Below are 18115 nucleotides of genomic sequence, written 5' to 3'. Positions count from 1 at the left end.
CCTCAGGATAAATTATTGATTTTAGAAAACAAAGAACCATCAACTTCACTTTCAGAGGAGCCACTGGAGACTCATACATGATCATTTCACATAAATTCTGACTCCAAATGAACTGTCCTCCTTTGCCTGACATAGCTTTTCTAAGAACCTAGAAGTCTGTAGGCCAAATAGTGGTAACTAAATATTCAGCTGTTCATTCAGAGAGAAGCTCTTAAATTTTTTGCATTGCAAACACTGAAGGGAATGTTACCCAGGCAGTGGCACAGACAACCCCCCTGTCTCTGCTATTCTGTACCCAAGGGTAATTCTGGCTGATGTTCTTTAGACAGTATAAAGGATAATATAGAGCCTTTGTTCATATCCTCAAATTAATCTAGAAGTGTTTTTGCCAGTTGCTGTGTGGTTGATGGGACTGAAGGCAGACCAGAGTGATGTTTACAACCTAGAAATGCAATTCTTTGCCTGATTATTCATGTTACTACTTCCAAAAAGTTATGATGGTCAACAGAATTTTAAGTCTTCCTAAGGTGAACCACCGTATCCTTGAAGACCTGTGTGCCATTAGGTTGTATCTTTTGAAACCATTTTGTGTTCTGGAGACTCATCATCATATGGTCAAATTGCACCTTTGCTCCTTCCCCTGTCTCAGGAACTCTCCCAACCTGCTGCTGAGGCCAAGCCCTCTGAACAACCTGGTCCAATATCAGAGCTAGCTCTGCTTTGAACAGGGAACAGACCAGAGAACCTCCTGAGGTTCCTCCTGACATCAGCTGTTATGTGTTTCTGTAAATTACAAAGGAGTTCTGTAACTTTATTGGCTTCTTTACTGGTTCAGTTTCCATGGTCCTTCAATTATTGAGCCATCAGGGTGGTCCTTAGAAAATGTCTTGCAGAAAGGGCTCTCTCATCTTAGGAAGGATTGAGGATGAGTGTTTCCTAAGTAAGCAACTTGGTAATAGGTATCATCTGTTGGATGGAGACTTTCATCAGTAACTCTTTGTAATGTGTCCATGCAGGTCATGATACAGCTGAAAAGATAGTATCATGATGAAAATCGCAGGGTAGGATGCCAGACAGACGAGGATGTTCAAATGATATGTTCAGCCCTGAGGAATTCCACTTGCCACCAGCAATGGCAGTGCTGGGCCACTGCAAACACTCCATCGCATCTGTTAATACCAGGAGTGTAACAATATATGCTCCTTCCTACTTCTTGTCAGTTCCTTGATATATAGATACTGACATTCAATTGTAGCCAGTAAGGGATTCTATCTTTACATTAGAATAAGAGCAAATGGCATAGCAGTAGGGATGTGCACTTTCTTCCGTAGCATTTGAAGAAACCAAGCCTAAAGGCAAGCTGAACAAAACCGAAGTTATTTAGTAAAAAAGAAAAAAAAAAAAACAAAACCAACTAACAAAAAAACCCCTAGAGAGCCTAAGTTCAACACTGCTTATATGATGAATTGCTTTTATTTGTTTCAGTCAGAATTTTTACAAATATATAATGGAAAATATGAGGAAAAAATGCTAAAAATGTAAACCTTTAAGAGAAATTACGTGATTATTCTGCCCACATCACCAGTCACATGCTTGGGTATGAAAGTTCTGCAACTAGGCAGGAAGCATAAAATTTGATGATGATATTATTTGAAAAATAGCTGTATAAAAAGACATAAGTTATAAGTGACAGCAAATGCTCCCTGGAATAAGAAACCAGTAGTTTTCAATTAGTGTTAAATGAAAAGGTATGTTATGTCAGCTGATATTAAATGGGTATAAATGGCTGGAGTAGTACAAAATTATCTGATGTCTGGAAAAAAAATTAATTTACTGAATTGATATTAATCAGGCTCATTAGCTTTAGTGTGGCAGCTGCCATTTTGGCTAATGCCAAGGGGATTGAACAGAGATTTCCACAGCCAAATCCATGGTTGTGGATTAACTTAAAAGAGCAGTCCCTCATTGTGAGGGCTGTAACATGTTACACATTTTAAACTGATGGAAGACCTTCTTTGTACATTATCAAGGGAAGTCGAGTTCTGCCCAGGAAATAGGGTATTGGTATCTGTAATAATTATCCTATGAGCACTGGGCATAGAGGAGGTCAGACAGTAAACAAGATTTCAATGCATCTTGGGGCTGGGCATGACAGCAGCTGATAAAACCCTGCTTAAGTAGCTCAGTTAATTTCTAGTGTGACCTGTAATGCTTCCTTTGTCAAGTCTGGTACCAGAAGTCAGTATTTATTCTTCTGCTTCACCTTCTCTGCAATGTCATTCCATTGTGTGTGATGATTTCTTTCAGGAGAAGTATTTTTACTAATCAAGCTTTTCTAATAGGCACTGCTTAGCCAGCTTCTGAGTGACTGCCATAACCCCCAGATCTCATGTATGTGTTTTTGTTGATAGGGCAGTTTGCTGAAATGAATTTAAGCAGCCGTCATAGCAAATTTTCTTGCAATTGTCAGTACTTTGTGCTGTGTGTCCCTCAGAAGTGTGTTGCTTCATCATGGTATGAAAATGGAAAGTCACTTAAATAACAGCCCATTTTAATATCATTTTTGCATCAGTTTAAAGCCGACACATGCAGTCTTCGGCTATTACCCTGCTTTATCATTGAGAGTTTTTTTAAACAGCAATTCGAAGGAGGTTTAAATGGTAATTTGCCTGCCTTTGCAGGGCTTGCCCATGGCTGCCACCCTGTGAGTACTGCCACTGTTTTGCTGGTAGAAATAATATGGCACTCATTCATGTTAATTTTTGGCACACACAGATTTTTGCTCACTCAGCAGAGTACAAATCTAAGGAGAAATGTGGTTGATTCAGGGGTATTCACGCAAAAAGAGGATGAGCACGTCTATGGTGAGAGAAGGGAGGAAAGTTATGTTTTCTGCCTCTCAGTCCACTATCCAGCTGCACTCTTGTATAGACTGAGCATTAGGACAGCATTGTGATTGCAAGAAAGGAACCTATAGCAGAGACAGTGAGTTTTGAAGTCCCAGCAGCATTTTGTGTCAGATGGCTGATCTATATTTATTCTGCCAATGCAGAAGCTGCCCCTGGAGAGCACCCTCTGCTCTTTACCTGACTCAGGACATATGGAAATATGACATCTGCTTACTGCAGTAATAAGTCCACAAATGTGATTGTGAATCTTGGAACTAGAGTTGAACTTTTCATCACAACAACTAAATCTTAATTCTGCTTTTCGCATGAGCGAAAAATTGCCCATGGCTGCTCTTTTCTTCCATATGATTGAAAAATGCTAGCTATACGAGTACCACATGGGAAGAAGGTGGCGATGTTATTAAATAGACCTATTTGCCATGGCATTTACCTCTGTGGCATAAGAGCAGCTTACAAACAAACACAGCATCCTATGAGAAGGTAAATAATTATTTCATCTTTTGAAAAGGAAAACAAATACATAGAAAAAAAAAAAAAATTGCTAAGGTTACCCAGCAAGTAAAATCAGGAATTCATGATGGATTTTCATTCCTATATCTGCCTTAAATTTTTCTGACATTCAAGTATATGAATTTTAACGCCAAATCTATACGGTTTGATCTGAAGACAGGAATGTAAGATTTCCTTGATAAAAGCTTAAGAAGTAATGCTTTCTTGGTTAGGGGTTCATTAAAAGGGATTTTGGCTTATTAGAAAGTTTATGCAGATCTGGTCCCACAGTTGAAGATGTCTTGACAGAACTGAGATGGGCTTTTAAGCCTAGGTAAAACTTAATGGCCACTACCCAGCAATGAAAGAGCAACAAGCTGTCTGAAATGAGAGATTAATTTCAGCAAGCCTCTGCAAACTAAGCCAACCTCATTTCACATAGGTCTATGCCTCACTTCCTCCTGTGCCTGCCCTCCAGCTCTTCTGTTTTCCATGGTAACTAGGCCAGCTGTCGACTAGGAAAATACCCCTGGGCCAACTAAAAAAGAAAAGTTTTCTCTTACTAATATCTTACAGCAAGCTTTCCCTGGTATATGAGCTTAACTTCAAATTCCCACTTCTCTTTTTACAAAGCCAATATTTGGTGGGAATAAAGTGGTAAAACGGAAGGAAGATCAGAACCAAACCAGTATTTAAAAAAGAGAAATCTAAAGATATTTCCTTCTCTGCTTTGCTTTTCTGCCCTTCCAGAGGATGCTATTGCTGTATATAAGGTGGAGCAAAAATTTAACAGAGACAAACAACACAAGACCTATGGGGAGAGGCTGAGGAAGCTGGGGTTGTTTAGTCTGGAAAAGAGGAGGCTTAGAGTTGACCTCATCACTCTCTATAACTACCTGAAGGGAAGTTATAGCCAGGTGGGGATTGGTCCCTTCTCCCAGGCAGTTCGCAGTAGGACAAGGGGGCATGGGCTTAAACTCTGCCAGGGGAAATTTAGGCTGGATATTAGAAAGAAATTCTTTACAGAGAGAGTGGTCAGGCATTGGAATGGCCTGCCCAGGGAGGTGGTGGTCTCACTGTCCCTGGAGGTTTTTAAACTGAGATTGGACATGGCACTTAGTGCCATAATCTAGTAAATGGACTGAAGTTGGACCAAGGGTTGGACTTGATGGTCTCTCAGGTCTTTTCCAACCCAGTTGATTCTGTGATTCTGTGAAAAGAGGAAGAAAAATAAAACTGGAGAGGATGAAAGAAAACAGGCTGAGAAAAAAGGGATATGAAGATAACATAAACACTCTTCTTTACAATGTGAATTCTTGCTCTTCTGTTCCACCACTGACAGAAATGAGCTGACAAGAGCCATCTCTCATGGTCTTCTCTCCTTTAACTGAATGAAAACATGGCAGACGTCACCTTGTTTGAAGAAGACTGCAGAGTAGCTTTATGCATAAGGAAAGCCACAGTCTGAAGAGATTTCTCCCTTGGAAGAGTCAGAATCATAAAAAGATGAAAAAGCATTATTGGGATGTTAGAGACTCCCCTATTGAAAATTCTGATTCTCTGTCTTCTGTTCCCTGAAAACAAATGAGTTTTTCTAGTTATTTCTGAAGTGTAAAGGACCGTATGTCTTCATTATGCTATTTTAGTTGAACAATGGAGGTTCTCTCAAAGTTATGCTTTTGACAAAGTCACATGCATGCAGAGAGGTAAACAGGCTGCTGCAATCTGATGATTTGATCCATGCATCCTTTGTTATTGTTCAGCATTGGTCCTACTACTGAAGCTGTACTCTTCAGTAGTCTTCTCTAATGATAAGCCACATGGCAAATTGCCAGAAAAAGAAGACTCAACATCTACAGAAAGCGTATTATGTCAGACATGAGAGGAATACTTAAAACTGAAAGTTTTGCAATCCTATAATTATGCTGTGGTACCATCATTGCTGAAACACCAAAAGCAGTGCCTGCTGAAGGATCATTATACCACCCTGTTCCTGTGTATGCAGTGATCTGAAAGAAGTTCCATTTTTTAGATATGGGGAAAAGAAGATAAGCAGGGCCATTATTTGAAGCGGAGATGTCCAGATGAAAGTAAAGATCCAGAAAAGACAGACATGTCAGGAAGTAATGTGGGATCAGGATCGTAGTAGATCTAGATCTTGCATCTGTTTTACCTGAACATACAATACAGATAATACAGACACGTTCTTTCCAGAGAGGTGGACGTGATGCTGCCTTAAAAGAAACATTAACTCCACATGTATTTGGAATGTATCAAGTTTAATCTATCCTTCCTCAGCTGTTGGCATCTGAGCAACTTGTCTGTAAAAATCTGAGACTCTACTTGAATGATAAGAGCTTTGGTTGTAGATACTGTGAAACAAAGCAAACCCTTGTAATTGAATTCAGAGAAAATAAGAGAATTAACAACCCATCTCAAGATCTACTGCTCTGCAGAATAGATTTTTTGAATGATGTAATATCTGCAAAACAATGTCACTCTCTTTTCCTATTTTCCCCACCATCTACCCCAAAAACCTAACTCATCCCTCCCCATGCCCAGGCTGAGTCATAAGAATGGTAATCTGAAAACCTGAGGATTATGAAGCACAGATCTAGCTCAGAATGCATGAATAAAATCTGGAACTGCTCCTAATATGAGCAACCAAAGGCCTTAATGACCTTATAGAAAGACAATTTTTGTGTTCTCCCTGAGTCTACTTCTGTATTAGTACGTTAAAAAAGTAAAAACAGCAACAAAAGCAGAAAAGGTGCATACAGCATTTTAGAGTGAGGTTAACCAAAGTGTTGCAGCATAATTCAGGTTTAATTCTGTAGTTTTGTGTAAATCTGGATTTCCCAGTGCATGCAGAGCCATACATAATTAGTTCTGTGTCATATGTTTTGTTTTGTAGTGTCATGAGGGATTTTTTTGTTCCAGCTATGAAGCTAATGGGAAGCTACAGAAGCTATCCAAAGCCATTTTGGTAGACATGAATAATCCAAACAACAGACAGATGAAGAACAACATTTTCAGATTCTTCTCAGTGTATTGCTGTGGTAGCTGTGGCCTAAATTCAGATACAGTACAAAGCTTAGCAACTCTATTGGCTCTAGTAGACTACTTGAACCTGGATTAATTTTGCAATTTATTTAGATGGTTTGAATGCAAAGTAGCTTAGTCACTTCCTGTATCCAGTTAATTGCTGGCATATTTGGATATCATCCCATTAAAGCCATTGGGCTTGCTTATTTTAGTGGTGATTATCCCATCTAATCTTGTTTATTGAAAGCTACCAATACAGTCACCCACTGGGAGGAATGCAACAATTTCTGTTATGCCTGGAATGAATGGTATATTTCAGTTCCTGTGCCACAAATTTACTCTTAGCTATTGCAAAGATAGATGGCTGTAGCTTCCAGGCTTTCTGGTTCTGGTATTAAGCAAGATACTGCGTGGAATTCTGACAACAGTATGGCATTTGTTCTGAGGAGAAAATCTGCAGTTTTGAAATAAGCACAGACAAGGGTGTACCTGGTCACATGAGGAAAGTACTGGCAAAGATAGAACCAGACTTTTCAAAATTAATGCCAGACTGACTTGAATGCCATTTTTCTCATTGACTGCAAAATAATACTGCCCCTTTGATAATTTTCATGCAGATATTAAATGCAATACATTTTTCAAGTAGATTTTTTTTATGGTAATTATTCAGCATACAGGTTTTAGAGGGTAAAGTTAATCATACTCTTTACTGAAATAGTGGTACTTTTTCTATTGATACTTTAGGGCAGTTATACCTATAATTGTAAGCCTGAGCTTAATTCACTCTCAGCCTTAATGTGAAGGCATTTAATTTCTGTAGCTTTGGATTAATGCTTGTGCTGGTTTAACTGAAAATGGGTTAATTTTCTTCATGCGGTTACAAACCTTTCTTTTTCATAGCTAGCATGCTCATTATTTAGACTTAGTTTGAGAACAAGCAGGTAACACCCCAGCACAGATTTAATGTTTTTAATTGCTCTGGCCTGAGAGCCAACAACATTCTGAGCACTTTTCTTACAGGTGTGAGGCACCAAGGAAGAGGGGCAGAAATGGGGCAGAGCTTGACTGACATCCAGACTGATCAATGAGAGTGTTCCATCCATTACTGTCATGCTCCAGAGTGGGACCTTCCTGTTGGCTCTTCAACTATCTCTTGCTCTCTCTCTGGGGCAGGTCTGTGTGGGACATTTAGTCTGGCTTTTGCCGTTTTGCAGAGGCCTCTGAACCTTTCCTCCTTTTTCCATTTTTTTTTTCGCTTTTGGGTGCTGCTTTCAAAGGACTGGCTGCTTGGTGTGGATAGATTTCGTGAGAAATTGCCTTGAGTATCTTTTATTTCTCTTTTATATATATATATATATATATTTTATTCAACTGTGCTTATCTCAATCCATGTTTCTCCCTTTCCTTTCAATTCTCTCCCCTGTTGCAGGGGGGGCGGTGAGCGAGTGGCTGTCATGGTTGTATTGCTAGCTCAGGTTAAACCATGACAATGCTTTATTAGGGACTGTGAACCCTCACTCATGGGTTCTGAAGTTATCCAAGGTCAGCACTGTTGTATACAGATGTTGTTGGAAACAACCACTAATTCTATTATGTTGCTGTTCTGCTCCAGGTATTTCTTGTGTTCATGATCGTGTGTTAATAAATTTGGTCCCCAAATCAAATGAAGAGAAATAGACTAGAATTGTTTGCCAACAATTCTGTTTATTTATTTATTTATTTATATTTTCTTTTTTTTACAAACTGAAGCAGAAAGAGACACACTATTAGCACTTCTTTTTACTAGACAATTCTTGTAGCATTTATATTGATGTTAACATGTCCATTCAACAAATCGGAGAAGACATGTTCTGAGGGTGACTTTTTCTTGTTTAAACCTTAGACCAGGTACCATCTGCTGTCCGGTAGTGATAGTGGTACCTGTGCAGCATTATACTCTCCTATTAATTCTTGATACAATTAATTTTCAAGGTAAATGCTCTTTCTTCTCCAGATAACACCGGTTTTATCTGTGGTTTAATTTCTTAATACAGAAGTACATGCAACTAACTATATTACCTATTGAATAAAATGTTGTTCTGTTAGGCAGCCTTAGCAGGGCTTGGCAACTTACTTGCATAGTGTAGCGCAGACTCTGTTTTCATTGTTCTGCTAATTTTTGTGGGTAAGCAGGACATGCATTCCACATGTTAAGGCATTCAGTGGGCGTGGGGGGAACTGGGTTGATTGAATCTACCAGATCAAGTGATTTGTTTGGATGCAAATTGTCTTGCCTTGTTCATAAAGATATTTGAGAGGAAATTAGCAAATAATGACAATTAGTTCCTTGTCTACCACAGAAATGTCGTGTTTCTCAAGCCTACCAGCATACTTTATAAGTCTGCAACAATATTTTGTTGTCCAAGGGAGACCAATGTGTTAGATCCCTGTTCTATTAAAAAAAAAAAAATCAGAAAAAAAGGAAAGCAAATGTTTCGCATGGCTTTTTAAAACCAAATTTCACTTTAAGCAGAGGTATTTTCTGTTCAAGGGTAATGCTTTGAAAAATGAGTCTATAAAAGCAGCTCTGTTATATGAGAAGCAGCAGGTGAGACTGACTGCAGGTTTCTTATGTGAGAGGTGTGAAGAGCCAAAAGTGGACAGATGTTGCAAACCACTGAACAGCTGCTGCTCTTCCATTCTGGAGACTTAGTTGGTTAGGAAGATTCAGAGAAAATATTGCACCACATTTCACTCAGTCTACTAAAGAAATCTAAACTTTCCTTCTCCTCTTGTCTGGAATAGAAAGATCAACAGACAAGGCAGAGTCCTGCCAGGTTTCTAGTGCCTCTCTCTTTCTGTTGGCTTTGTACTCAGTCAAAGAAAAGGAGAGTGAAAGGGAGTTCAGTCCTGGTCCTTCCAGTCAACCCGATGACCTTGCACTGTGTTTCTGTAAAGCTATGGAAAATGCCCAGTGCTACGATCATTTGGGAGAGCTGCTGTGTCCCTTCTGTCTTTCTTGTACATTAACTCTTCTGCCTAATTGACTTTGTTCCCCATCCTCCCCTGCAGAAATTTGAATGCTCTCAACATGTTAGGCATTTGTGCTTTTCAGTTGTTCGTTTGTTTGTATGTCTTTTGCTTTGTTGATTGCCATACCCAAATAGGTCTACACAGAACAGTGCTACTGTTTTCTATGTTTTCCTTTCTGACTTGTAGTACATAAATCACACCTTCCTAGAATTTGGGGTTAGTTTAAAAAGGGAGGTACTGTCCTGTATCCATTTTTTATAGGAAGTTGACAGAGATACATACAGGCTATCTCTTGAATAAAAGAGGACCATGAGAGTAGAGCCACTTTAAGGCCTTCCAGTAAGTTTATTTAAATTTTGCTGTCCAATTAAGTCTTATCTCACCAAGGCCGTGAAGGAGGTGGAGAATAGAGATTACATTGCAACGAGTGCAAGTGTTCCTTTCTGTTCTCTGAAGCAAGAGCTGCCATCCTATGGACACATTCCGGGGAGCTTCAGCAAGTTGAGTCACCCATCCTAGGCATTAGAAAAGAGATCAGAAAAGCCACAGTCATATTTGCCAGCTTGGCACTCTGCCACCTTAGAGTTTGGCTGTGTCTAAAGAAGCCATGCCTGAGTGAACCAGCTCACAAGTGAAAAATACAAATTCTGCAGGCTTGGCTGTGCTCTTGAGAGGACTAATGGGAGTTGCAGGTGTAGGGGAAGAAGGATGACGGGTACTTGTTAGAATCTGGAATTCACTGGAGTTCACAGTGTTTGTGCGGTACTTGCTATGTTGATATCTCTGTCAAAGGGATTATTTCTGTTATCACTTCCAGGGAAGTAAAAACCTTGTCCAATGTATCTCTTGGGGAGATAAAAGAAAAAACTAAGAAAAGTTTAACTTGCAACTCGGTAATTAATAGCAGAAGTTGCCCACTCATCCTCATGGCCAATCACAGGCTCAATGGAGGTATTAATCTTCAGTTGCGCAGTTTTGTCATCTCTCTCATCCTTGTGTCTGTGAGTAACTTGCAGTAGGATTTAAGAAGCTGCCAAGCCTAAATGCAACCCCACTAACAAATCACCCCTCTTACTTAATCTTCTGATTAAGAATGCAAACAGTAAAATGTTTTCTTCAATGAGCTGAAAATTAAATCCATCATGTGCTTCAGGTTTGTGCCATAGCTGCATGACACAAAAGAGCACAAAGGACAGCTTGAGAGTGTTGCAGGATGTCTAATGAAAATCAGAATGGATGGCAACCTCAGACGTGGAAGCTGTGCAGTGGTAGAGAAGTGTGCTTGTGTAGCTAATCTTTTATACAAAGGGCTGTGGAGTATAATTTTAAAACAATTATTGCTATTATGAGCAGCAGTTTTGTACTAATGTTATCTTCTTCCATGACTCGTCCTGCCTCCAGCTTAGTGAAACAGAAAACAAGCATAAAATATACCTTTACAACAAGCATAGTGGTTTCCTTGGTCAAGTTTACCAGAGATTGACCAATGATAGTAAGTACCTCAGCACTCGTCTTAAAACCCTAAGGCACCTCATTTTCATTTTGTGTCTCTGAATTCAAAACACCTTAAGCAAAGAGTACGCAGTATGTGTGCTAGTAGGCACAGCTTTTGTGTAATAAATACCAGACATCCCTTGCAAAAAATCAACTAGGGTCACTACTCTGACTTTGACACCACGTGTAAATAACCCAGTCAAACTGTACCTCACTTGCTCATAGCAGGTAGGGGCTAAAACCTCTAGTAAGATACTGGAGATCCTGGCTTTTTCTTAGGTTTCTTTTGCTACAGTGTGGTTTAACAGGCTACCTGCAAGCTAATCTGTCCTGTCAAGCATTACACTCTGGTTCACCCTGCTCCCTTTTCTGAAGGAGACAAGGAACAGATGTTCACACAGCAGAGTTGTCTCAGCAGCCTCACTCTTTCTCTTGTCTACCAAATCCAACTCAGAGAACAGACTGTGCTGCAAGGCCTTTAGAGCACCAGCTTCCCTCTCTCCCCACACCACAGGAGTAAGAGGACAGCTCACCTGTTTTGGTACCAAGTTCCATCCCATCACATTCCATTCCTTCCTTTTTTTTTTTTTTTCTCCATAACGGTTGTAGCCCTGTTTCTCCTTCTCTGACACAGCAGTCAACTCAGCCTGATTCAACCCCACCTTCAATTCTGCCCTGTGCCAAAAATTTCTCCAGGACACTTGTGTTTCTGTACTCAGAAAAAAAAACGTAGGCATGTTTCTGCAAGTGCTAGAAAATGTAGTTGGAGACACCTTGCAGGCATGGAATAGGGGCATGTAGAATGGAAGAGAAACAGCTGCTTGCATAAGGAAGTTGGGGACATCTTTCAGGGCACCCTAGAATCTGACTTGGACCTTCTGACTGCTGCTAAGCGGGGCAGCTTAGTTTACTTCTTTACTAGATTTCAAGCCAGCAAATAGAAATTTCCAGTGCTGTTGTGGTATTTCCCAGAAAGTGCCCTTGGGACAGGGCATCTGAATTACCCTGGTCTGGCTGAGAACGATGGCATTTGTCCCCAATCAGAGAACCCTGAAGAGTGAGGAAATCTATTCTGTATAGTCCTAGATTTTTGTTCTGTCTTGCAGAAACCTGTAAAAATTGTCAGGAAAAACAAACAAACACCCAACACCTTCACAAATTTCCCTACTGACACCCTTGAGTTTTAAATCATTCCAATTTTGTCTTCCTCCCTCAAAGCCTGGCATCTTGTCCTAACTTGAAAATTTCATTAGTGTCTTGAGTATTTCTCCATCCTGCAGCCTCAGAAGTTGCAGACTTTCCTGTCTCTCTTGAATTCTGGCAATGGCAGGGTGAAGATATGTGGGCCAGGAAACTGGGAAGACAGATTTACAACTACATATTTGTTCAGTTGTTGAATAAACATTTCTGCAAAGCCTGTAATGAGTCATCACATTAAAAGCTGTCCTTTGTGTGCTCCTAGAGACTGCTTTTTTAAAAATGAATATAGAAGTCAGACCCAGTTAATCCAAATCATTTTGCAAGTTAAGGTCTACAGGCTTTTAAAAGCACACCTACCCCAGTGGGCAAGCAGAAGTAAGTTGTGCTGTCCGAACCGTAGCGGCCAGAAACATTTTGAGTGCAGAACCCCGAGCTCCTCATGGGGCTGCTGAGCAAGCACATGTGCTGTCAAAAGCTGCCACGTGGGTTCAGCTTTTGGGGTGTATGCTGAGCTGCAACTGACATGGAAATGGATTTTAGCAGTGAGATTGTGATGACTGCCTGCACTCTCCACATGGACTGGGCTCGAGAAGCACATGTGAGAGTATTCAGACTCTATACATCCTCTGTCCTCACGTACATCTTATGCATAAGCTATCTGAATCTGGCACATAATCCTTTCTCAGATTGAAAAGAAATCTTTGTATCATATATATATATATATATATATATATATAAAAGCTTTTTTTCTGTGAACACTCAGCCATAAGAGTAATCAAAAAATGGATCTTCTAAGTTGATCTGCCTTATGCAGGGAGTAGCTCTGTTTAAAATAGCAAAACATGTTGGGTTTAATATTTTGCTTCCTGTACGTGAAGTTCTAAGGCTTTTATTTTAGGAAAATAAAAGTTGTTTCAATGTTCTCTATATCTGAAAGGATTAAAAGGACATCTCAAACATGAAAAGGTAGCCTATCTCGATTCTCTAAATATGTACTGTTAAAAATTGAATAGGTGAATTAATATGATTTAGATTCTCAGCTCATTCCAATGCAAGCCTAAGTGCTGGCAGAAGATTCTGCACCAACATAACCTGACCAGTTCAAAATAGATATCACAGTGATGTCATCTTTTCTTAGGTGCAGTTGCACTTGTCTTTCCACAGCAGAAGTGTACAAGTTTGTTTTGCCTGTGCTCCAAGAGAAATGAGAGCTGTTTAGCTGGACTTAGACTGAGCTGGGCTCTGCTTCAGCAGACTAAAATCCCTGCCTATGTGACAGTTTGCACTGTGCCGGTAAAGCTTTTGTTTGAAAAATAATCACCAAGCCTGTTCCTGAAGTGGACAGAGTATGTTTTTGGTTTTTTTTAAATCACCTTGTTTACTTATAACTGAGCTAAAAAGCCACTGCAGAGTGTGATTTAGTACCCTAAACATAGGCTATTTTATACACCATAGGGCATCTGAGGCATCTACATGCACACATAAGGTATTGTCTCTAGTGGACCCATGCCTTTCCAAGGCAGAAGCTGGAGGCCGAATAGGATTTCTGAGGATATCTAAAATGGCACGAGGTATCATCTACATTTAAGCAAATGAATCCCAGTCTGTGGAAACTTGGGCTTACTTTACTCAAAATCTGGAAAAATCAGTTTATCCGCCACCATATATGCATGTGCTCTCAGCCTTCTTCATTTTGGGGAGGGTTCATGATAAGAATACAGCTGTTTGCCTTCCATCAGGCACTGCAATGCAATTTGTGTTTCTTTCTGATCCAAAAAGTAATTATTTGTTTTTACCAGTCTACAGAAAGAAATGTCATTTCAGTCTCCTCCAGAGTGTGATGATGATAAATTTCTCTTCTGTTTCATGTCTAGGCACTTCTGACAGAAACACCACACATTCTTTAAGATTTTCAATACTTATAAACCTTTAGATATTCAGAGGTTTTGTGTAACTGGAAAAGCTTTTGAGAAACCAGTAGGTGATATTATTCTGCATAGAATTATATAAGAAAAGAGGACCTAGAAAAATCATTGCCTCATAAAAAAATGACAAGAATTCCTCATCACCAAAAGATGCATGGGCTACAGTGGCAATATTGTAATGCCTTATATGTGATTTGAAGGAGTTGAAGTGTCTACAGGAATTATTATTTTTTTCCTTTAAATATCAGTGCTTTGTACTTATCTTGTTCTTGCTTTTTTTATGTTACACTCACATGTACTGTGCCTTGGAAGTCAACAGCTTCTCTGATTTCTGTCCTGTGAAAAGTAGTATTATTAGTTAGGTTTGTGTAACCTCATCAGATAAAGGAAGCTGCATGAAGATTCAGGCATTTAAGGTTTGAGATGTTCTTAAGGATGAAGTTGTGTGGCGGAAAGTTCGGACAAAAGCAAAGAGACCTTTGTCCATCCTTCAGGCAAAGGGAAATCCCAGGTGATGGGCAGGATGTTAGTAGCAATATAAAGCTGATGAGTCCATCTGCATTTATAAAAATTAATAAAATGTGTACAAAAACTCTGGCCCACATAAGGAAGAAAAAATTACAGTAATTAATTCAATTAACTAAAAAATCCCTAAACTGCCAAATGAATGTGTAGTTAGATAAGAGTCTATGGCAAACATGAAGGAAAAAAAAAATGTTTTTAGTTGTAGTTCTGACTTTTATGTTAGTAATAACTCCATTTCCAAAGCTTTTACAAACTTCTATCAAATTAAAAGCTGAGTTTTTGCTTTAGACCAATACTTACCAGTAAAGAAGGGTTCATTTCACTCTTTAGCAGTATAGGCAATTTCAGGAATGTCTCCTCAGCTTAAAATACTGCAAGTTTCTAGAACTGATGAAATATCTGAGGCTAAAGTGGTCTTTAAATGCACTTCCAAGCTGAAAGATGTGCTTCATTGTGTAAGTGTACTCGCAGGAGACAAAAACATCATAGATTTAGAGATATATATTTAAGACTAGACTTCAAAAAATACAACATATTCACTTTGTAAACTTTTCTTGCAGAAATAAGCAATACAGATGCTGCACTATGTATGACAAAAAGAAATGACAGGTTCCTATTGATTCAACACACTTGGAATCTCATTAGTTATCAAATGGGACTTGAGTACAGCCAAAAAATAAACAACATTTTGTTTCATTCTCTCCTGCCCAAAGTCACCAAACACGGATTAGTCTGGAGTGCACTTGTTGTTCCTGCTAGAGGTGATATAAAATAAAAATCAGTTTTAGATACACAGATGCTTTTTTTTCCCCCTCCTTCCTTCAGGCTGTTGAAGAATGCACAGAATGAAGTTCATTTCAAAATCTGGTATCAGAAACTACTGTCTGCTCTCCAATTCTGTGCTGGAAAAACCCTGAACAATGAGTTTTCTAAGGAGGGAAAACTTATCAGAATTCTGGAAGACATTGCCAAAGAAGTAAAAGCTGCCAGTGACGCAAAAAGAAAGGTTTGTTAAAAAATACCTCCCCTTCCATCTAAGTTTTTTCAGGTAATTTTATTTTTTCCAAAGTGACACCTCTTTCCTATAATGCCTTTGCATAACCTAAGATTTCACAAAAGTTTATAAAATTTTATGCTGCTCTGAAAACAAGTAAAACACATGTATTTAATAGGACAACTCTCATCACTGTTATTCTTCAAGTCAGCAGATCTTTTAAGCCATTTAAATTCCTTCATCAATTCCTTCTCAACCAGACTTGAAGCTGGCTGGAAATAATGACAACAAAGCTGATTAACATTTTACTGGAAGGAACGTTCACATTCAGCACCTCATCCCAAAGTATTTGACTCCTACAGAGCTTCATTGTTTCTTGAAAACTTTACTAATATTTGCCCTTGACAGGCTGAACATCCTTCTTTCTTAGCAAAGCCAACCAGAGTGGACTGTATTTAATATCTAAAATATAGCATTCAGCAACTAATACGGTATGCATATCTGCAGAGATGCTTTCGTGGCAGTATAAGGCTTGCAGTCATCTTCTCCAGTGGGTGCAGCTTTTATATTGCTTAGGTACATTTCCAATTCAAAACTGTTAATTTTCCAAGATAGTTGTTGTTACTTACATGATGTATAAAACTGCTTCTTGCTGAGATCTTAGTAAGACAGACCAGAAAGCCAAATAAAAATATACGTGCCGCTGCTGGTTATCATGAAAGTTATCATGAATTCTTTTTGCCTTGTTAAGGATTCAAAGATTTTCAAAGGATTTTTTCAGAAAACTCAGTGTTGCTACTGAGAGCAGCAAAGCAAACATGGAAGTAAAAAGGCAAAAAACATTTGCAAAGAGAAAAATCCCTGTAAAGAAAAAGAAAGAGTAGTGATACATTATACATTACTGATGCATAATTCAGATTGTAGAGATTAATCTCGAGGCTGCAGTTACTGTGATACTGAGAAACTCAGAAACCTTGCAATTAATACACCTACAGTCAGGTGAGGGAGATCAGAGTGTTGAGGCAACAGGTAACAAATTGTGACGTCCAGCAAGGCAAAAAAGACATGGGATGCAGCAGAATAGGCACAAGGGTAATCAGCCCATAATGAAGGACATTGAATCTGAACCTACATGACAGCATGAACTGGTAGTGCATCTAGGCAGAAAAAGCATGAATGTGGAGTAAAATGACAGTGCTTATTTTTAATAACTGCACCTCAACGTGACCTCATTAGCTGTTATAAGGCTACATGGATGCTACTAGCTCCAGAAGCTGTACTGCTAGCTTAAAATATAGAAAGCCAGTACATGGCTCAAAAGCTGCTATGTTCTTTCATGTTGCCATAATGACTCACATGTTGCAGGAGGTGTTAAAGGTGGAACTCAATAGGCTTTCGCAGTTCTTCCAGGAGGTAAACTTTTGTCGGCTTCCCCTGAATCCTGCGCTTGTTGTCCTAGGCATAGAGGAAGACGTAAGTATAGCTCATGCAATGGATTTTTTATTTTTATTTTTTTTTAGTATAAAGAGGGAGAAGGAGTGTATGGCTGCGTTGACTGGGGATTAATCTTACTGGTATTAAGCATAAGTCATCCAGTAAAGTGACATCCTTCCTAATTCCTTTGAAACTGAGGGCCTTTGTTGGAGGCAGAAGTACAGGGGACTGGTGGGGTGGGTATTGCATACGTCTCAGCTTGTGCAGCAGCAGAAGCAACAAAGATTTCAAACTCTGCGCAACCTGCTCCCAGCTCAGTTTCCCTACCATGGCATTGAATGGCAAGGGCATCTGGCTCCACTGAAGCTGAAACCTGGTAACCATCCTGCCCAGGTAGCTCTTGATGGCAGTTTTCTTCTCATCCAAGACTCTCTCTTGTCATGGGTAGGAGCAGCTAAAGTTCTAGAGCTAGCTGTCTTTCTGCTGAGAAGGGAATAGGCACATGAATGATAATTGCTAAAATATTAAATATTGACAGTAACTTACCTCTATGACCCCTATTAAAATGACTTAAAGGAAACAACAATGCTCATTAGTGTTACTTTACTTTGACCACAGTACTAAGACTGAGTTATTCATTGCTTAGAAATGTTTTCATAAACAATATTATGCCAGGAATATGCTCTTCCAGCTCTAGAGAAGGAAAAGGTATCCAGCAGCAAGAGAAAACAAACCTGAAGAGCCGATTGTATTACCAGATATGGCTGCCTAATGACAGCAATTTGTGCTCTATTTTTATTCTCTGGCTCATTATCTACAGTGGACCTGATTCTAGGAGGTGCTGATCCTTTCAATTGCCTTTGACCTGTGATTCTCTGAGTAATTGCTATTCAGCCTTGATCTCACTGAGAATAAAAGTCTTCCAGCACCCCACAGGCTTGGGCCCATTGTGTATGATATAAGTCAGGAGAATCTGAAGCCTTCTGCTTCTCACTGCTTTGAGGCTTTTTGGAAATAATGACTAATGAGAAAGTATCTCACCATACAGTCATTCTATTTATACTGCACCAGCTTGGCTGGACAGATAC

At 39.3% G+C, this 18115-nt stretch overlaps 1 protein-coding gene across 1 annotated transcript in view; it reads left to right on the top strand.

Annotated features, from left to right (window-relative positions):
• Nucleotides 1–18115, top strand: part of PIK3C2G (phosphatidylinositol-4-phosphate 3-kinase catalytic subunit type 2 gamma) — a gene marked incomplete at both ends in the record, with an annotated part of 210870 nt that overhangs the window by 112992 nt on the left and 79763 nt on the right. Inside the window, 2 exons of the mRNA XM_080345859.1 lie at nucleotides 15425–15605; nucleotides 16959–17066. Of these exons, the coding sequence (XP_080201985.1) occupies nucleotides 15425–15605; nucleotides 16959–17066 (289 nt within the window). The remainder of the gene's footprint in view (nucleotides 1–15424; nucleotides 15606–16958; nucleotides 17067–18115) is intronic.

The sequence above is a fragment of the Nesoenas mayeri genome (genome assembly GCF_963082525.1).
Source record: "Nesoenas mayeri genome assembly, chromosome: 1".
Lineage (NCBI taxonomy): Eukaryota > Metazoa > Chordata > Aves > Columbiformes > Columbidae > Nesoenas > Nesoenas mayeri.
Note: the sequence above shows the minus strand (reverse complement) of the source record. Positions and strands in the feature narration are given on the sequence as shown.